This window comes from Macaca mulatta, chromosome 9 (assembly GCF_049350105.2).
Source record: "Macaca mulatta isolate MMU2019108-1 chromosome 9, T2T-MMU8v2.0, whole genome shotgun sequence".
Classification (NCBI taxonomy): Eukaryota; Metazoa; Chordata; class Mammalia; order Primates; family Cercopithecidae; genus Macaca; species Macaca mulatta.
In genome coordinates this window covers 103278425-103298665 of record NC_133414.1, presented here as the reverse complement: position 1 = coordinate 103298665, position 20241 = coordinate 103278425, and the positions used below count along the sequence as shown (strand labels likewise).

Here is a 20241-nt window from a genome sequence, read left to right as displayed (position 1 = left end):
AATTACCTCTTAGTGTTAAGTGACTGCATTAAATAGACCTACATTACAGTTTCTAGTCCTCAAGTCTCATTATGTAATAAAAATAAAGAACAGATACTTAGAGAATACATTTCAAATAATTTTAGAAAATGATAAAACTGTCTTTGATATACTTTTTTCCTTAAAGAATGAATTATTTTTGTCAAAACTTGTTTTTACTGTAGATTTGGAAAATACAGAATGGTATCAAGAAAAAAAGGAAAAATATTTAAATCCTACCATCCAAAGGTAACTACCATAATAATTTTAGTGTATATTCCTCTACTCATTTTATCTACATTCGTTTTTTTTTTTCAAAACTAGAATCATGCTAAACACATTGTTTAGTATCATTTAAATTTTTGATACATTTAGCAATTCCACAAACCTATTTCCATACCATTTGATATGGTCCTACATAATTTTTAACAGCTGTATATTATGCTGTTATAGAAATGAACTGTGAGTTATCAGTAAGTCTCCTTTTGCTGTACATTTGAGTTTAGTCCTTTTCTCCTTTGCTATTATAACTTAATCTTAACCCACCAATCTATTTCTTTTGCCCCAGGATAGATTCCTAAAAGTGGAACTGCTAGTTCAAACAGCATACACATTTTAAAGAGCTTTTTGATCAATACTGTTACACTGGTCTTCAAGAAGGTAGTTCTGGATGGGCGCGGTGGCTCACGCCTGTAATCCCAGCACTTTGGGAGGCCAAGGCGGGTGGATCACGAGGTCAAGAGATCAAGAACATCCTGGCCAAAATGGTGAAACCCCGTCTCTACTAAAAATACAAAAACAAAACAAAACAAAAAAACCTAGCTGGGCATGGTGGCACATGCCTGTAATCCCAGCTACTCAGGAGGCTGAGGCAGGAGAATCACTTGAACCTGGGAGACGGAGGTTGCAGTGAGCTGAGATCGCGCCACTGCATTTCAGCCTGGCAACAGAGCGAGACTCCATCTCAAAAAAACAAAAAACAAAAAACAAAAAACAAAAAAAAGTAGTTTCATTTTTCTACATTTTTAAAAGAAATTTGAATGCCCATTCCTCTATAGCCTCATCAATAATGATTACTATCTTTTCCCACCTCTTAATTTGGCAATCTAATAAGCATAAAATAGTATTTTTTTCATTTCTTGACTTCTAAGAAAGTTACTCATTTTTATGTTTATTAGCCCACTGTGTTACCTTATGTATCTTGCCTGATCATGTCCTTTGCTCATTTTTATGAAAAGTTGGGATTTTTCTTACATATTTGTATGAATTCTTTATGTATTAAAAACATTAAACCTTTCTCATACATTATAAATATATTTTATGATATTTTTGCCATGTGCTTTTAATATTAATAGTCAATTCAATTTTTTTAGGTACACTGTGAAAGGCCATCCCCACTCTGAGATCAGTTCTTCAACTATATTTTCTTCTTGATCTTTTATAGTATCATTTAAAATATTTACCATCTTGAGCCATCATAAACCTATACTGATGTAAAATGTGAGGTGGAATTGAATTCCCCACCCACAGTCTCAGTATAATTAATTGAAAACAAATCCTACTAGATCTGCACCCTACATTACATTCCTGAGTGCACTATTACCAATCGGCCCTTATGCACTGTCATGTTCCAGCCCCACTGTCCTCCTTGCTATTCTCAAACAACCAGATACAATCAATTCTCAGGGCCTTTGCAGTGTGTTCCCTCAGCCTTCAGTGCTCTACCTCAGATATTCACATGGCAACATCTCTCAATTTCTTTTGATCAACAATCACCACCTCCAAGAGGGCTTCTCTTGGCTATCTTATCAAAACTATTCTATTTATCTATTTTACTTTTTCTTCTAACACTATAAATTTTAACATGTTTATATTTTTTGTCTGTTACCATCATTAGTGTAAGTTCCATGAAAGAAAAGATTCATGTTCATTTTTACTTCTGTACCCTCAAAGGCCTAGAAGAGTGCCCAATGCATAATACTCAATAGATATTTGTTAATCATTTTACTGCATTAATTTGAAATACCCTCTTTAGAGACTCATACATACTAGGGTCTGTTGCTGAGCTATTCTTTTTATTCATATGTCTATATTTAAGGCAAGACCCTATTTTAATTACTTCAACTTTAAAATATGCTTTAGTATGTGGTAGTACACATTCCCTCTCATTACTCTGTAAAAACATGACTGATCAGAAGCACCTGTTGATATTTCCTTATGAGCTTTAGAATGACTGACTTTGTCATCTTAAACAAAGATCTGGTAAAAGTGTGTTTGGAATTACATTTAACTCTATAATTTAATTGAGGGGTGAACTGGCATCTCTATAAAATGTAATGTACTATTTAAATTTCTTAGGTATAAAATGGAATTCTGTATATATATGAGAAGGTCTCTGTTCTTAAGAAATATATGCTGAACTGTTTAGTGGTCAATTTTCCTGATACCTGCAATTTACTTTTAAATGATTAAATTATATGTATACACACACACACACACACACACACACACACAGATTAATTAATAAGGAGATGAGAAGAGAAAGAGAGGGGAAGAGGAGGCAAAAAATGTGGCAAAATGTTAACTGATGAATCTAGGTAATCGTAAAGAATATTCCTTTGTATAATCATTGCAATTTTCTGTTGTTTTGAAAAACTTTTCAATAGGAAAACATCAGGACTTCACATTGAATTTTATCGAACACCTTTTCAGTATCTACTGATGATTTTTAACCTAGAGTATATATGTATAAAATATATGTATATTTTATATATATATATTTAATCCCATTCTCCCAATATTAAGTCATTCCTTCATTTCTGATAAAAAATGATATTAGGCCTTGATTTACTATTATCTTACTATATTAGTGTATTATTTATCATTTATTTATATTCAAAATAAGATTTGGTACCCGTTTTCTAATTGTGGGTTCTCTGTCAGTTTTTGCTCTTAAGAATGGCAAATTGGAAGGTTTCCACCTTTTCTAATGATTAACAATAGATACAGCATAGGAATGATTTATTCCTTGAAAATTAGAGAGAATTCTGACCATAAAACCATTTAGGTATCCTTTCAGGAAGTTAAGAGTGCATCCTATTAGCTACAAGTTCAATTTTCTTACAGGACTATAAGCCATTAATGAGGTGTTGAAGGAAGAAAAGGAAATTTGTATGGATTTAGAAATTTGGTCTCACTCCAGTTTTTCCCTAATACTTTGGATCATGGTTTAAGGACATCTTCATTTCTAAGGAAATATATAGACATCAACACCAAGAGTAAAAGCAGAAAGCCACGCATTGCACAGGTTATAGCTACAGGCAGTGTTATCGTTACATTTCAGCATCCCCAAATCAGCCATGAGGCTAAAGCAGCTGAAACATCTATATACCTCGGATATACACAAATCTCAGCAGCTCAGTTACATTATGTACCCCAGACCCTTATCTGCATAAAGAGAAGAATGATCTTTCTCCCTCAATGACTTGGCCTTCAGAGATGTTAAATTTACTTACTACATTGCTGAAAAGCTAGGACTTAAAGAGTATGTATCAAAAAGAACACATTTTAATGAAGGCATGAGAATTCCCATGTCATAGAGCACTGACAAAAGGCTGAAGAAAATTCTAGATAACTGCTAATTAAATGTTTTCAATTAGCAATTTCAAGTGATTCTTTTAATGCTTAACATACATTCATTTGTCCCAACTCCAAAACTGTAACACTGGAGGTAAGTATGCCAGTTAAGTTTGTTATATAATTACAATTATCCTTTCTCCCTGGCTCCAAGGAAATAAAGATGAAGACTACTTTAATTACTGAAATAAAAGAACGTTGGATTTTATTATTTTATTATTTATTTGTTTGAGACAGAGTCTTGCTCTGTCACCCAGGCTGGAGTGCAGTGGCACAATCTCAGTTCACTGCAACCTCCACCTCCTGGGCTCAAGTGACTCTCCTGCCTCAACCTCCTTAGTAGCTGGGACTACAGGGGTGTGCCACCACACCCAGCTAATTTTTGTTTTTTTTGTAGGAACAGGGTTTCACCATGTTGTCAAGGCTGGTCTCAAACTCCTGGACACAAGAGATCTGCCCGCCTCAGCATCCCAAAGTGCTGAGATTACAGAGGTGAGCCACCATGTCTGGCCTAAAGTTTATTAAAAAACAATTTTTTTTTAATCTTGCTATATTGCCCAGACTGTTCTCGAACCCCTGGCCTCAAGCAATCCTACATCCTCAGCCTCACAAAGTGCTGGGATTACAAGCATGAGCTACCATGCCTGGCCCAACAACGGATATTTTAAAGAAATGGTATGATTAATTCACAGGATTAAGGTTGATCTTCAATCACGTCTGTACCCAACAATAATCTTTACTATACCCTTGTCTGTTTCTCAAATTTTTAAAATGTATCTTTATCAGATAAACTTTCCTCAGACACATGTTCAAGTTTTCTTAATGCATTATTAAATCAGCTCACTATCATTTTTAAAGAGGTAACCCAAGTAAAGTGCTAGGGAAGGGCTAATAAGCAAGCTCATAATTAGAATCAGCTGTTGCTGTTATTTAGATTCACCTAATCTGGCATTTTATATTTCACTTGTGGTTGAATGATTCACTAAAAAATAACATTCATACAAAGAAAGTAACATCTCAAAATCCAATATGGAGCAGAGATTTCTCAAGGACTGAAAGTAGTAATTATTAAAAACTCTTGATTCATAAATGATAGCCTTAACATTTCCAATTTTTTAGTTCAGTAAAATTAAATAGATAACTCAGGAGAACCAAAATAATGGGAAATCTTGGGTTTATAAGTTGAAAAGATAACTTTTTGTAGCTCCAGTAACAATTAGTTTTACAAAGTTAAATGTCTTAGGAATTGAGTTTGGGATGAATGTGCTCACCGCCATGGTGTCATGATGGTCATATGTACAGTCGTGAGTGCCTCTTACCTGATACAAAGGGCCATCCTGAGAGCAGACTTGCGAAGCTGAGCAGTTCAGACACCGAAACTGCGGAGGAGATGAACTCATCAGATAAGAGGCATCCACAACTGGACACATATTTAAAATTGATTATTTAAAATAGTTTAACGTCAAACACAAGAGTCAACATGATTAATGGTAAATAAACACTTTCCAAAAAAATGGTGGTTGTTTTTGAAAAAAGATTTTAATAACTTAGTAACTGGTAAAATTTAGCTTGAAGTAATTTTAGCATCTAGATATGAGTTTTAATATTCTGCAAATGCAAAAATGGTGGCCTCTCCTTTCTATATCCTTTACAAATACTATTTCCTGGGAAAACCTCACTTCTTGCATACATGAGGGACATCCTCATTCTTCATTACCTTCCTCTGATCAGTCTCTCCCAGATCTCTTCTTCAGCTTCCCCTGAAAGTAATACTGTTCAAGGAAATCAGAGCTCTGAGAGGGACACGGAACTCCGCTCAACCTATAAGGCATCTACTTTCTGTTATATAGTAGGTTCTTTACATTGCTTTATATTGCTGATTATATTAGCATTAGATTGTGAGCTCCTTGAATCTATATTTTAGTCACATTTGTGGTCTTAATAGCTAAGGCCCAGAACTGGCATACATCAGCCATCAGATTTATGAGTAAAGCAATGAGTGAACACACTTTAAAACTACTGAGTAGATTCATTTGTTAACCTACTACTTTAAAACAGTTTATTCACATTAAAAAACTCATTCCCAAATCCTAATTCTTCAATATTATGCTAAACTCTTATTAAATATAATTTTAATTGTAAGTGGACTATAAAACATAAAATGTATACTATAAAATTATGCATATATGAATTCAACATTGCATACTTTTCAAAATGGAAAAATTAAATACATAAAAAATAAGGTACAAATTAACCAGGATATTTCTAACATAGCAAAGCAGGTTTTTAAAAGATATACTTTGAAAGATTTAAATAAGCACTGATTAAAACAAATATATTTCTAGGCTTTTAAATAAAAATTAAGGAATTTTCTATTTTCCCAAAATACTTTAGTAATTTTTTTCTCTAACAGTCAGTCCTTGATTTTGGGTACAGTGTGCATCAACATGCTGTAAGGCGGGCACAGCTCGGCTCTCCTTTAGCAACCTTCTCCTTTTGCTCCCAAGAGTCCCCAAGCTCTGGTCTATCAGACTTTGCGTAACATTGAAAATCCTAAACAGGGTTCAACAAGAGTAAGCTGGAAAGTGGCAATTTCACTAAGTGATTCTTTTTTTTTTTCTATTGATCTCTTTGGTATCAGTCAAGATGTATAAACTTGCTTTTCTTACAATTGCCTGCTAATGCAAATAAAGCAAAGGAAGACAAGCATGGTGTAGTAACTTTAGGTGCTGGACTGGCAAAGATTGCTGGAAGAGATAAAACTAAATCAGGATGAGCTGCGAAAAGGGGGCTGTACTGAGAACCATCCAAGAAAAGGGGAGCAGGAAGAATGTGAGTCCATGATGAAAGCTAAGGCTGGATAGAGATATTGACAATAAACTCTCAGGGATGAAACTAGGTGAAGGAAGAGGGAATTATAATCATAATAAAGGTTAATATGCATAAGCTATTAATAAAATAATATTTATCATGTCAGACACTCTGCTAACACTTTAGTATGCAATATTTCATTGATTCTTAGTTTTACCCAAATTTTAAAGAATCAAAAAATTGAGGCAAACTAGGAAGCAGGACACAATTGGAAGATAGCTGTAACACATAACAGCAAAAGATTCACATTCAGAACACATAAAGAGATCCTAGAAGTCAATAAGAAAAAGACAAACATGATGAAAAAGAACCAAGGCAATGAATATGATAGGTAAGTTCACAGAAGAAATACAAAATAGATGGTATGTAGTGTTAGTGAGGATGTCAGAAAATGGATGCTCTCATACATTACTGATATGTTTGTAAATTTCAAATAATATCCACTAAAACCTTTTCAGAGGACAATTTGTATCTACCAAAATTTAAAACATGCATACTCTGTTGAAAATCCACTTCTAAGAATCTAGCCAATGGATATGCTTGCATATGTGTAGTAGGTACTGGAACACCTTGCTTGTAATGTCAAAATATTTGAAAAAAAATCTACATGTCCACCAAACGAGTGTGTTAATCAAATTATGCTACAGCCACACAAAAGGAATATTATTAATGTACTAAAAAATTGTTTCAAAGTTTACTGATTCTGCACAAGACATTATCAAATTTTTAAAAAGTTGTAAAACAATACATATGATTCCACTTATGTTTCAAAAAATGTGATGACCTCTGGGTATGAATATTGTGAAGAAAGTCCAAGTATTAGATGGATGACAGATCAGATGACATAAGTCCCTTCCAAACTAAGATCTGATTCTGTAATTCTGCATTCTCAATTTATAGATGTGGAAACTACAGGGAAAGTCAGTAGTCACAGATCACATCTCCTGAAACACTATTACTCAAAGGATGGTTCAAAGATCAGATGCATTAGTATCTCCTGGGAGTTTGCTAGAAATACAGTAACCTGAGTCTCATTCCCAGACCTACTGAGTCAGAATCTGCATTTTACCAAGATCCTTAGATGATTTAAATTTGCATTAAAGATCAAGAAGCGTGTTTTTTTTTTCTTTTTTCTCCCACTAATAAGAAAAGGATTAATGCCAAGCTTGAATATAGAATCTTAAGGTGGCAATACTGATATGAACTGAGAAAATTTTAAGAGCTAAGTCTGACCAGCTGTTTGATTCCTAAAGATAAAAATCTTTCAAAAATGCATAACAATGGAGACAAGGGTCTAGAGAGGGCAGGGACTGTAGAAGACAGGCTTAGCCTGAAGTGGAATTGCCCCAAGATAAGGAGAGCAGTGGCACAGAATCCGTGTGGTGCAGGGAAACACCCCACTATACTTGAGAAATTGAGGCAAAATCAATTATCCTGAGATTCTTCCTAAGAGGCTAGAAGTAGAGCAAGGTAGAGAGGTAATCTGAATATGGAGTACCCTTGTCGGAGATGAAAGACTCCAGGGGTCCGAGAGTGGTATCCAATACGAGGAGGAAAGAAAATGACAGATCTATTCACAGTGTGTAGAATAGATGAGGAGACATCCCACAGTACCAAATAGAATAAAAAACCCGCAAAGATGCCAATTCCAGCCAAATCAATCTAGAAATATAACCCAGTGCCAGGCGCAATCCTATTCTAAGGCTCATCTGGAAGAATAAATGGGTAAAATTAGTCAACACAATTTTCAAAAGAATTGGGGATTTTGCCCTAATAGGTACTAATACACATCATAAAGCAACCTAGAAGGCCCAACTATTTGCCTTACAAAACATGTTTAAACTTCATCCAAATTTATCCCAAAGAAAGTAGACAACTGGAGGGTTTCAGAGAGGGGTGTTATGTGATCAGATCTTCATAAAAGGTAGATGATGTGTAATGCTGGTACAGAGTAAGACCTGCTCACAAGAACAAAACAATGTCTAGGAACACACACACACACACATATATGCACACACACATATATACACACATATGCACAGACATGGTGACATCTCAAAACAATAAAGTTAAATATGGATTATTCAATATTCAATATACTGTATTTCTGATGTAAAAACAATTTGAAATAAATTAGAATCTTAGCCTTGTGTTTTTGTATAAATAAATTAATTTTGGGTAGCTTTAAATGTTTAATACAAAAAAGCAATAGAAACAAGTAAAAGAACCACATAGCGGTCATTAGTTTAGGAAATCAGCTGAATCCAGCCCAAGGCAGAGCTAGTTAGCCAATAGGTAGACTAATAAGAGCTCTTCAGACATCCTGGCATCCTGCTGGCAGTGGATGATGAAATAAGAAGGGATGTGATCACAACAATATGCTTCAGGAGCTTAATCAGGAAATGATTGTTTTAGTGATATGGCTGCATTCGTCCATGTCACTCAACTGTCAGAATTCATCTATTAATATTATATTAATTCGTAATTGGAAGCTGAACAAAAATTGAAAATTTAACAGAAAAAAAGGAAGCTGAGATTCAGATAAATAAAAATTATCTTTATGATATATTTCACATAATCATTATCTTATAAAAGATAACATTTTCATTCAATTTACTCTTTGAACAAGTATTGCGTATATATGCTGGGCACTGCCCTAGGTGCTGGAGATTTAGCAGTGAACAAACAAAAATCCCTGTCCTCAGATTATATTTTACTTGGGGACAAACAATAAACATATAAATAAGAGGCATAATATGTCAGAGGTGAAATATTGTGGAAAACAATAAGGCATGAAAAGGGAATAAGAATGCCATAGGGAGAGGGGGTTGTAGTTTTAGAGGAGATCAGAGGCCTCATTGAGAAGGTGACATAGAAGCAAACTTATTTAGGTGAAGGGGGTAAAGGAAATAAGTTAGCTGGATACCGGGGGAGGTGAGGGTAAGTGGGGTGTGGTTGAGAAAACAGGCCAGTGTGGCTGGAGTGCTGTGGGGCCAGGGAGACAGAATAAATGAGGAGAGCGAGCATCTGGGGAAGGCTGTATGGGGGCCATATATGTAGGTCTCTAGAAAGATTCTGGATTTTACGTAAATTAAACAGCATTGGAGGAATCAGAGAACGGAGTGGGTATGTTCTAACCTGTTTTAAGAGGATCATGCTGGCGGCTGTGTGAGATGAAGATGGAGGTGGGGCAAGGGTGGTGGCACGGAGCCTTGCTAGGAGAATGGTGGTGGTGGGCTGGACCAGTAGTGAAGTGGACGAAGTGAGACATAGCTGGATTCTGAATGTACATTTTGATGGTGAAGGTTACAGAATTTGCTAAGAAAGGATGGATGAAAGAAAAAGGCAGCAATCAGTGCTGACATCAGGCATTTTAGTCTGAGTAACTGGTAAAACGGAGCTACCAATCTTAGAACTACTGAGATTTTGATGACTGAGGGTGAAACAGGTTTGGAGAAGGACAGCAACTAAAAAACAGGTTTGTCACACCAAGAAATGAAATGGGCTAATATATTATTTTACTGTTGCACTAAATGTAAAAGGTAGTAATTTTTCTGTTTATTGGTTTAGTTTCCACCTGAATGATAAACCATAGCTACTGAAGCACTTTTTGAACTTTTATTAAAGTATGCCTTAAACAACCAAAAATTTTAAACTATTCACAAATATGTAATCAGAAATGTAATTACAGTAAGGACTGATTTAAATCGTAGTCTCTTACTAAAAATGTCTATAAATTAGCTCTTTCATACTTTGACATTAAAATAATGGCAGTTGGGGCAACTTTGGGAGATCTTGTAAAGAACAAGTGAGCCACTTGTAGAGATCATGCAGTGGATGACCACTTACATCTCTTTAACCTTAAGGCAAGCCTATTCATCATGGTGATTTCAATCACTAAAACACACTGCAATGCCCGCTAAACTATCAAAGAAAGCTGAAGTTACATTCAATACAATACGATGTGTAATATCATAATATCCATTCCTCAACAGTGTTGGGTAAGAAAGAATTTACTACCTGCGCAATCTGTACCTGGTACCTGGAACATTTTGATTGTAAGGATTAACTGAGGGTGACTGATATATGTACAGTCATTTAAAACATAAAATGTTACAGAAAGTCAGGTTGTAATGTACCAAATACAAAGGTAGATTTTTAAAAATATGAGCCACAAAGATGTTTGATGAGTTCTTCAAGGGCACACACTATTTGGTGGCTGGTATTAGAATGTAATTTTTTCTTCCTGCTTTCCGCTGTTAGCAAAAGTGTTCAGTCTCACAAGGAAGGCTTTAACCAGGGCTTTTACTACATCTCAAGCAGGAAAAAAACTGCTGATTTACAAATGTAGGTGCTTCATTTATTATTATATAGTATCAAGACATTTCTTCTGCAAAAGAGCCAAATATCTTACCCATAAGGCAATAGGCAATGAGTTTTTGAGGCTTGTTTTATAATAATTCCACAAATGTTTACATTTAATATAAATATGTTTTGGAAATACTGTAACATGACAACCCTCATTATATCTGGATTCTATATTGCTTATTACTGTGTGAGGTCAAATGTCTTAATTTTGTGTTTTTTTTATAATTTACATTTTCATGAGAAAATGTAACAACCCTAGTTTACAGAATAAATTACACAGAGTATGGCATATTATATCATAAACACCACAGAATCTTAATGTCCAAAAGATAATCTTAGATGTTATCTACTCCAAGCTTCTAGTCAATCTTAATTCATGTTTATTTATGCACTCAGATTATGAAGATAATTTCTGATAGCATTACTGCTGTATTCCTTAGTTTCATATATCAGTCCTATAATCCCTAGTACCTCAAATTTGCCTAATATCCCATGCTTGAACCTAAGTTATAGTTACTACTATAGAACTTAGTAGAACCTAAGTTACTATTGTATTCCTTAGTCTCATACCTCAGTCTCATATATCAGTCCTACAAAATTAACCAGAATCAAAGATACAGTTCAAAATACAAAGTTCGCCTTTTGGGTTTTTTGGGTTTTCTTTGGTTTTCTCCTTTGAATCATTTCTCCCATATGCTTAGTGCCTAAGGCACAATAATCTAATTCTGGCATCAGAAAGCACTGCAAACTCACTTACCCTTAAGTCCGAGTTTATATTTTCAACGAAAAGGAGGTACCTGAAAGAAGTTTATTTAGATTCCACCCTATCTGTCCCCTCTACCACAACCAAAAATATACACCCTTATCAACCATTAATCATATTAGGAGAGAACTTAGTTTCCCCCACTCCCATTCCATATACACAAATGTTCCAACAATTTATTGGGTTTAAAAAATATGTCATCTTCTCTGTCTTGGTTAGTAGAGTCCTGAACATATTTAGACAGGGTTTTCATCTCACTTTAAATCCAATACAATCACATTTACTACAGACCTTGATTTATACATAGGACCAATTTTCAGAGTGCTAGGAGAAACAGTAGCAAGAAGAACCAGTTTCTTCTCCTTCTCAAGCTAGTTTGTCTTTTTTAGTTTCAAATATTGTTAAACTTGAGTAACATAATGGTATATAACTAAATAAACACATAGGTAAATATAAAAGCAATTTACGTTTTCGCCTCTTAGTCGCCATCTTGTCATGTAGATGAATTCCATAGTATGATCCTTCCCCATAATTTCACCATTGCACAGCACATCCAACTTTAAAAAGAATAATTGTAGATCTATTAACATACTGTTGAATTCAGAAGTATTTTGCATATTTTTTGAAATTTCAAAAAATATTCAAATAGTTGGAACAAAAGTATTATCATTATTTTCAATAGGAAGCATTTATTCTTCTCCTAAAGCATTAACAATTTGGATGTGTTACTTATATAGTGTTACTATGCTGTATACTATACACAAGATACTGTTTATCTTGTGCCATATACCTGTATCTCAAGTTCATACACATAATTTACAAATGCAATGTAACCTTTCTTAGTCCAAATCTCCGTCATGTCTCTTAGCGGTTTAAGGCATAGTTCTGTGACTGCTCCTTTCTGAACAAGAACCTGCAGAAACCTCACAGTTCCTCTCAGCTCCTTCGGCTTCTCAATTTCTCTCTCAGAATTCTTTTACCTTCCCAAGATTTGAAGGGGTTACTTTCTTCTTATTAGTTTGGGGTTGAAGAGGGAAATGAATGAATGTAGATACAATGATTTATGGGGCCTTAAAGGTATATGAGAATTTTCAGTAATTACCAGTAGTTATTAATTTGATACAAAGGTTAGGACTATGCCACAGGTCTGTGTCTCTTAGGGCTGTCTGGCTTCTCTGGTTTGCCTGGCTGGTAATTTGCACAATACTTACAGGATCCTCTTCCCACTTTGCACAAAGCTTCGAAAAAGCGTACTTATCAGCGTTAACTTTTGCTCCAAGTTGCAGGAACCGAACAACCCCTAAATCTTTAGGAAGGCTACAGGAACTGTGGCTATAATTCACTAATTCAAGAAAGCATAATTAAGCAAATGTTTATCATCGATCCCTATAAATAAAATAATATTTTAGTTCTCTAGCTATTAAAAACAAACTGGAAAGATTTCATTTGAAGTGTGGGAGGGGAAGAAGAATGAGTTTTAAATAATTCTGCATCTGGCTTGACAGAGACTATAGTTCTGAACTTTAAGATGAGTATAGTTTCAGTTAATTGTATTAGACATGTAAAGCAAAATTATTGATTTTTTGATGATTTATGACTTATATGGACCTTAAAATGTTTTTCAGGCATTATTTTATTAACTTTTGAAAGAATAAAGGAGATAATTTCATTTTTTAAATCTTTTTTGTAAATTAATTCATAAGCAAAGTAAAGGGTCTTACTTAGGATGCATTTTGCTAAACACGTATACTGCATCTGTTAGTGTCATTTAACAACTAAACTATCTTGCCCCAGTTAGCAATGCTGTTACAAAAGCTTCAGCTGTCAGGTATTTCATTAAACCATCCCCTTGCATGCTAGGCAGCAAAGTAAGTGGGGAACTGAAAAAGATTCCCAAAAGTCATAGGAAAAGTCCTTTGAATTGGGATACATAAGGAGGTGTCAGCGTACTGAATCTGTCCCCCTTCCATCTTTGTTTAAAGGGAAATATATACATGCCAGAAGTAAGACTATGTAAGAGTAATAGTTCTCTTAGTAATAACAGCTTCCTAAAAATTAGAAAATGTTAACTCAATGAATTAGACTTAAAAGGAAATAAAACCACACATGGTATTTTGTGTGAAGAAAATAAAGGGCAAACCAAATCATAAAAACAATTTATTGTCTATTTTTCACTGTAGTTGTATCCATACATTGTTACTATCATTTATTTTTACCAAGTACATTGGGCTTTGATACTTCCATAATATTTTCCTAAAAGTTGATGTCTCTAGAATTTTAAAAAATATTTGTAGAACCATGCCATAATAACAATTTTCAACCCATAGACTAGTCATCTGAAAGAAATTTTCAAATAAGCTCAGGATCAGAGGCTTCCTCAAAACATGGACATAATACCTGTTAATGTCTATCACATTTTATTTCTCCTCTGATGACTCTTCATGATATTCATATTACTGCAGATAAGCCAGAAAAACTATGCTGCCTTTCCTTTGATGTCTTTGTTTATACAGGAAACTAGTCCTGGTCTTTAATTTTCTTTTCTTTTCTTTTTTTTCTTTTTGAGATGGAGTCTCACTCTGTTGCCCAGGTCGAAGTGCAGTGGCATGATCTTGGGTCACTGCAACCTCTGCCTCCCAGGTTCAAGTAAGTGATTATTGCCTTGTCCTCCTGAGTAGCTGAGATTACAGGCGTCCACCACCACACCTGGCTAATGTTTATATTTTTAGTAGACACGGAGTTTTACCACGTTGGCCAGGTTGGTCTCAAACTCTTGACCTGATGTGACCCACCAGCCTCAGCCTCCCCAAGTGCTGGGATTACAGGCATGAGCCACCATGCCCGGCCAGGTCTTGAATTTTCTAGCTGCTATCAGAACTCGAAAGGGAAGAAGGGGAAATTAATGAGTTGTAAGATTATCATTTAGGCAGGTTAGAAATGATAGCCATATTTCCTTACTATGTTTTAGTCATAACTCTAGGATTAAAAACATTCTCTAAACATGGAACACATGACAAGCTATGCTGTGATCAATATCACGGCAGTTTACCTCTTCTGTAAATAAACTGGCAAACTACATTTATGCAGCTATAATATGTTAGTTTTATCTAGTGCTAAACAAAACCACTTCTGCATTTCATGGAACTGTGATTACTTATGAAATTCCTTGTGATAAAAAGACAATGTTTTACATTCTGAAGAAGTCTATAAAGAATTGGTAATAATGGATCTCAAAGATCTCACATAAAAATGACATACCCTAAAGCATGAATACATTTAGTGGTATATTTATTTTGGGAGTACTTAATGTTAAGTTCTTTAAATATCTCTTCTAATTATAAAACACTAAATGTATTAGTATCATAGTTTATTCAGGATATGTTCAATTAGAAAATACATATTACCTAAGTAGAATAATACATTCTGAAAATTAAATTTTTAACATGAAAATAACCAAAGTTTCCACAAAAATTAATTTGAATATATTCTCAGTTTTCACTTTTGTTAGAATTTCACTTCAAATCAGAATTATCACAATGATCAAGCTTAGATATTATTTAACTTACCTCATAAGAACTTGGAAGTTTTAGTTTTAAACTTAGAAATTTTTTAATAGTTCCCACAGTTACACGTGTAGAACATCGAATGAATTTCTTCATTAAACCCTAAAGGAAATAAAGATTACCAGTTAAAATGTTCTATCTTGCTTCTGGTGAAATCAGAGCTACCTTCCACTATCATTTTGAGTATTTTTAAAATATATTGTGAAAACATTTCAATTTATAGCTTTTTAGTACTTGCGAGCAAAAATATTCCTAATTATTGGATACTTATATGACATTCTTCAAGAATGTATTATCATGTGTACTAGGAATATCCTGGCAAATAGGCAATCTGCTTACCTCTAGACATTTTAGTAAAGAAAACATGAGTTTAAACTAAAAAGAAGAAAAAAGGTCACAAAAAGCATAAAAATATTTTATTATAAAGTATAACTTCTGAAACATGAGGGATATTTTCTAAAATATGGTATCACAGCTTTTAAATAATTTTAGAAAGAGCAGGGATTTCAAATGGTACTCTGAGGAGCCACAGGGTTCAACAGAGAGAGGCTGGTTAGGCCACAGCATGCCCCAGAAATTAGAAGTTGCATAGTGTGGACCTCGTGTTGGGAAGAATCACGTCTGGTCAGTGTCTGATAGGCTGTGCCAGTACTTTACTGAAGAACAAACTTCTATGTGCCTTGATGTGTCTCATTTGTAAAATGTGCAGAGCAGTATTAATTCACTCTTAAAGCCTGAATATCACTAAAATATAAGAACCAATCCAGAAGGGACACCCAAGCTGAAAATGAAGCAAAATGAGGTTGTAGACGTAATAAATACAAACCAATATGTGAAACAAAATTACATTCCACAACCTCAAAAGTTATCAGAATACTAAAACACAGAAAACAATAGAATCTTTTAAAGATATTACTCCTATTTGTATGAGGTCAGCATCTGGAACAACATCTCAGTGTTCTTAAATTCACTAAGTCATAACTATTCAGTCAATGTTTATTTCCTAGCAGATGTTTTCCTAGCAAAACATATTCCCTGGCAAAGACCAACAGAAATAAATTAACAAATAATAACCTGGTCACAATACAGATGATAAAGTATCCATTAAAAGAAAACAAAAAAGTTACATTTAAATCAACACATATTCTACCCATTTCAAATGTGAAGACGGATATTCTAGACAGCATGAAAACAAAGCGATAAATGTACAAGTCTATCTTCCCTGTTATCTGTTCACCTTCTCAACTATCCCAAGGTTTCCTGTCAATTTTCTTCTTGCCCCAAACAGCTTACAAAGAATCATTAACACAGTTTTACCAGCCTAAGTCAGAGAAGAATATAGGGGTGTAGGTTGATCATCCCAGTCTGAAATCTGAAATGTCCCAAAATCTGAAACTGAGGGCTGACATGACACTAACTCATTTCAGATTTGGAAGCTTCAGCTGTAAGTATATACAATGCAAATATTCCAAAATCCAAAAAACTTTTGGTCCCAACCATTTTGGATAAGGGATACTCAACCTGTACTGGAAGACTCTTAATTTGTGTATTTTTCATCTGCCAAGAAATCAGGAAGAATCTCCAGAAATGATGTTGGTATCACTACTCATAATCTTTCAGAGATTAATAATAGTTTTTATATTATTCACAAAGTTGTACAACCATTACCATGATCTAATTCGAAAACATTTTCATCATCCTTAAAAGTAACCCAAATCCATTCACAGTCACTCCACAATTTTCCCTCTTCCTAGTCCCTGACAACCCTAATCTACTTTCTGTCTTTATCCTTGTCTGGACATTTCGTATAAATGGAATCACATAATATGTGATCTTGTGTATCTGGCTTCTTTCACTTAGCATGAAGTTGTCAAGGTTCATCCATTTTGTAGCATGTATCAGTACTTCACTGCAGTTTATGACTGAATAGTATCACATTTTCTTTCATTTTGCTTTTCCATTCATCAGTTGATAGATATTTTGGTTGTTTTCACTTTCTGGCTATTATGAATAATGCTATTACGAATATACATATACAAGATTTTGTGTGAACATGTTTTCAATTCTTTTATACAGTAGTCCCTCCTTATCTGCAGTTTCACTTTCCTTGATTTCAGTTACCCAGTCAATGTATCACTGTCCAAAAATACAAAATGGAAAGTTCTAGAAATAATTCATAAGTTTTAAGCTGCATACAATTCTGAGTAATATGTTAAAATCTTGCAGCATCGTACTCTGTCCTGCCCAGGTTGTGAATCCTCCTTTTGCCCAGCATATTCATGCTGTATAGGCTACCTGTCCATTAGTGACTTAGCTATCTCAGTTATCAAATAAAAAAACCAGTATATACAGGATTATTTGGTACTATCTGTGGTTGCAGCATCCACTGGGGGTCTTGGAACATATGCTCCACACATAAGGGGGGACTACTGGATATGATCACATACTTAGAAGTGGAATTACCACGTCAACTCTTCGAGGAACGGCTAAACTGTTTTCTGCAGTAGCTGCACTTTCACCTTCCCACTAGCAATGTATCAGGTTTCAATTGTCCACGTTCTCTAACATTTATTATTTTCCTTAAAAAAAATTTCTGGCCATCCTAGTAGGTATAAAATGATATCTTGTTGTGGTTTTGATTTGCAGAGCCCCAGTGACTAGTGATGTTTCGCAACTTTTCCTGTGCTTATTGGTCATTTTTATAACTTCTTTAGAGGAATGTCTATTCAAGACATTAGCCTACTTTTTTCCAAATTGGGCCATCTTTTCATTGTTGATTTATAAGAGTTCTTCATATACCTGTATATTAAAGGTTTATCAGATATGATTTGTAAATATTTTTCCCATTCTATAACTTTTTTCACTTTCTTAAGTGTCCTTTCATACACGAGAGTTTTACATTTTAATGAAGTCCAATTTATCTATTTCTTTTCTTTTGTTGCTTGTGCTTTTGGTGTCATTTCTAAGAATCCACTGCCAAATCCAAGGTCATGGGATTATCTTAATTTCTCCTTCCTTTTGGAAAGTTATAGATTTTTGATGAATATAGATTTACTAGTTGACAGTTTTCTTTCTTTGAGCACCTGCATATATTATCCTATTGCCTTCTATCCTCCACAGCTCTCGGTGAGAAATCGGCTACTAACCCTACTGGGGGTCCTTTGTGCATGAGTCACCTTTATATTGTTGCTTTCAAGATTCTCTCTTTGTCTTTCAATAGTTTGATTATGATGTGCCCAGGTATGAATTTCTTTGAATTTATCATACCTGAAGTTTGTAAGCTTCTCAGATGCTTAATGATTTTCATCAAATTTAGTTGATTTTTTGGGGCCATTATTTCTTCAGATACACTTTCTGTCCTTTTTTCTCCATTTCCTCTCCTTCTGGAACTTCCATTATGTGTATGCTGGTAAGCCTGATGATGTCTACAGGTCTCTGAGGACCTGGTCATTTTTCTTTATTCTATTTTCTGTTTCTCAGACTGAATAATTTCAATTCATTTAACTTCAATTTTATAGGTTTTTTTTTTTTTCCTTTGGCTCAAGTCTGCTGTTGAGCCTCACCAGTAAAATTTTCATTTCAGTTGCTATACTTTTCAACTCTAGAATATTTAAAAACATTTAATATGCTGTATTTGGTGAGATCATTCTTATATTTTCATATAGGTGCTCAGACCATGGTTTTGGTTCTTTGTACATATTTAAATAGATAATTTCAAATCTATGCCTAATAAGTACAATGTCTAGGCTTCCTCAGGGACAGTTTCTATTGACTGCTTATTTTCCTGTGTATGGGTCATACAATCGGCTCTCTGTAACTGCAGTCCTGCATTTGTGAATTAATCACAGATCAAAAATATTTTTAAAAACAAAAATAACAATACAATAAAAATAACATAGTATTAACAACTATTTACATAGCATTTATATTATATTAGGTATTAAAAGTAATCTAGAGATGATTTAAAGTATATAGCAGGCTGTGCACAGGTTATGTACAAATACTACACCATTTTATATAAGGGACATGGGATCTACAGATTTTGTTATCCATGAAGGGTCCTGGAATTAATCCCCAACATATACTGAGGGACCATTGTATTTGTTAGTATCTCTCATATTTTTTTGTTGTTGTTGAAACTAGACATTTTAAATGATATAATGTTGCAGTACTGGAAATCAGATTCCTGCCTGCTCTTCAGTCCTAAACTAATTCCGTAAAGTCTGTATTCTTTACCATATGTAGTCATGAAAGTTTCTGCCTAGAGGTCAGCTAATAATTGAAGAGAGATTTCTTTATACATCTGGAGCCGTTAAGTTGCTCAGTCTTTGCCAAGGGTCTGGGTATGTGTTTGGTGGCATACCACCAATATTCAACCAAGGTGTTGACAACTCTGCCTTAGTCTTCACTTCCTACTCGTGCAGAGCACTTCAAGGTCAGGCAGAGGTGAGAGCTTAGGGCCTTCTCAGGTCTTTCCTGAACATGCATACAACTCTACATATGCACATGGCCCTCTAGATTTCAAGGAATATGTCACAGCTTTTTGAAGCTCCTAGGGACATCTTGTTCTCCAGCTCTTCCATTTAAGCTATTTGGTTAGCCTCTTGTTTGCTCCAAATGTTATCTATACCTCAGGCAGCTGTAAAGTTGAAACATTTGTCTGTAATTGTTTTTGACAAATGCCCCTTTCCCCCACCAACAGAGAAGGCTTTTTCCATGGGGGCAAGCTCCAAGTCAAGTTGAATACTGACAATCTTGTAAGTGGGGTCTCCTAGGAAACAACCAGACAGGTCAAATAATGACCATTCTTTGGCAATAAGGCTTTGAAAGAGCTCTACCTCTATTCTTTTCCTTTGGTCCTGAGAGACTGCAATGGGAAAGCAGGCTGTTATTTTCAAGGCTACTGCAGAATTTGAGCAGGGGCTGGAACTAAAGCAAGTTAAAATGCCACAAAGCTCACCTTTTATACTGAGAGTTAGTCATCTTTTTGATAAAATGCTCTATAGGCATCTATAAGCCTTT

At 34.6% G+C, this 20241-nt stretch overlaps 2 protein-coding genes across 21 annotated transcripts in view; one reads left to right on the top strand and one right to left on the bottom strand.

The window, feature by feature from the left end:
• The window catches only part of PCGF5 (polycomb group ring finger 5), a 130894-nt gene that overhangs the window by 19572 nt on the left and 91081 nt on the right, over window positions 1–20241 (bottom strand). For 11 of the 18 annotated variants that reach the window (XM_077946755.1, XM_077946753.1, XM_028826652.2 and 8 more), the window contains 3 exons: window positions 15223–15321; window positions 12124–12213; window positions 4974–5033 (listed from right to left, as the gene is read on the bottom strand). In XM_077946755.1, coding sequence (XP_077802881.1) covers window positions 4974–5033; window positions 12124–12213; window positions 15223–15321 — 249 coding nt within the window. Of the gene's footprint in view, window positions 1–4973; window positions 5034–9663; window positions 9844–12123; window positions 12214–15222; window positions 15322–20241 lie in introns of all 18 variants that reach the window. The other 7 variants (XM_077946759.1, XM_077946761.1, XM_015147677.3 and 4 more) reach the window with 2 other exon arrangements.
• Window positions 1–20241, top strand: part of LOC144331172 (uncharacterized) — a 150487-nt gene that overhangs the window by 121020 nt on the left and 9226 nt on the right. Inside the window, exons 3-4 of one of the 3 annotated variants that reach the window (XR_013398131.1) lie at window positions 4052–4146; window positions 14223–14302. The exons of 1 other annotated variant lie outside the window; for it this stretch is intronic. The gene's annotated coding sequence lies outside the window, so the exon portion shown is untranslated. The remainder of the gene's footprint in view (window positions 1–4051; window positions 4147–14222; window positions 14303–20241) is intronic. One more of the 3 variants, XR_013398130.1, reaches the window with a different exon arrangement.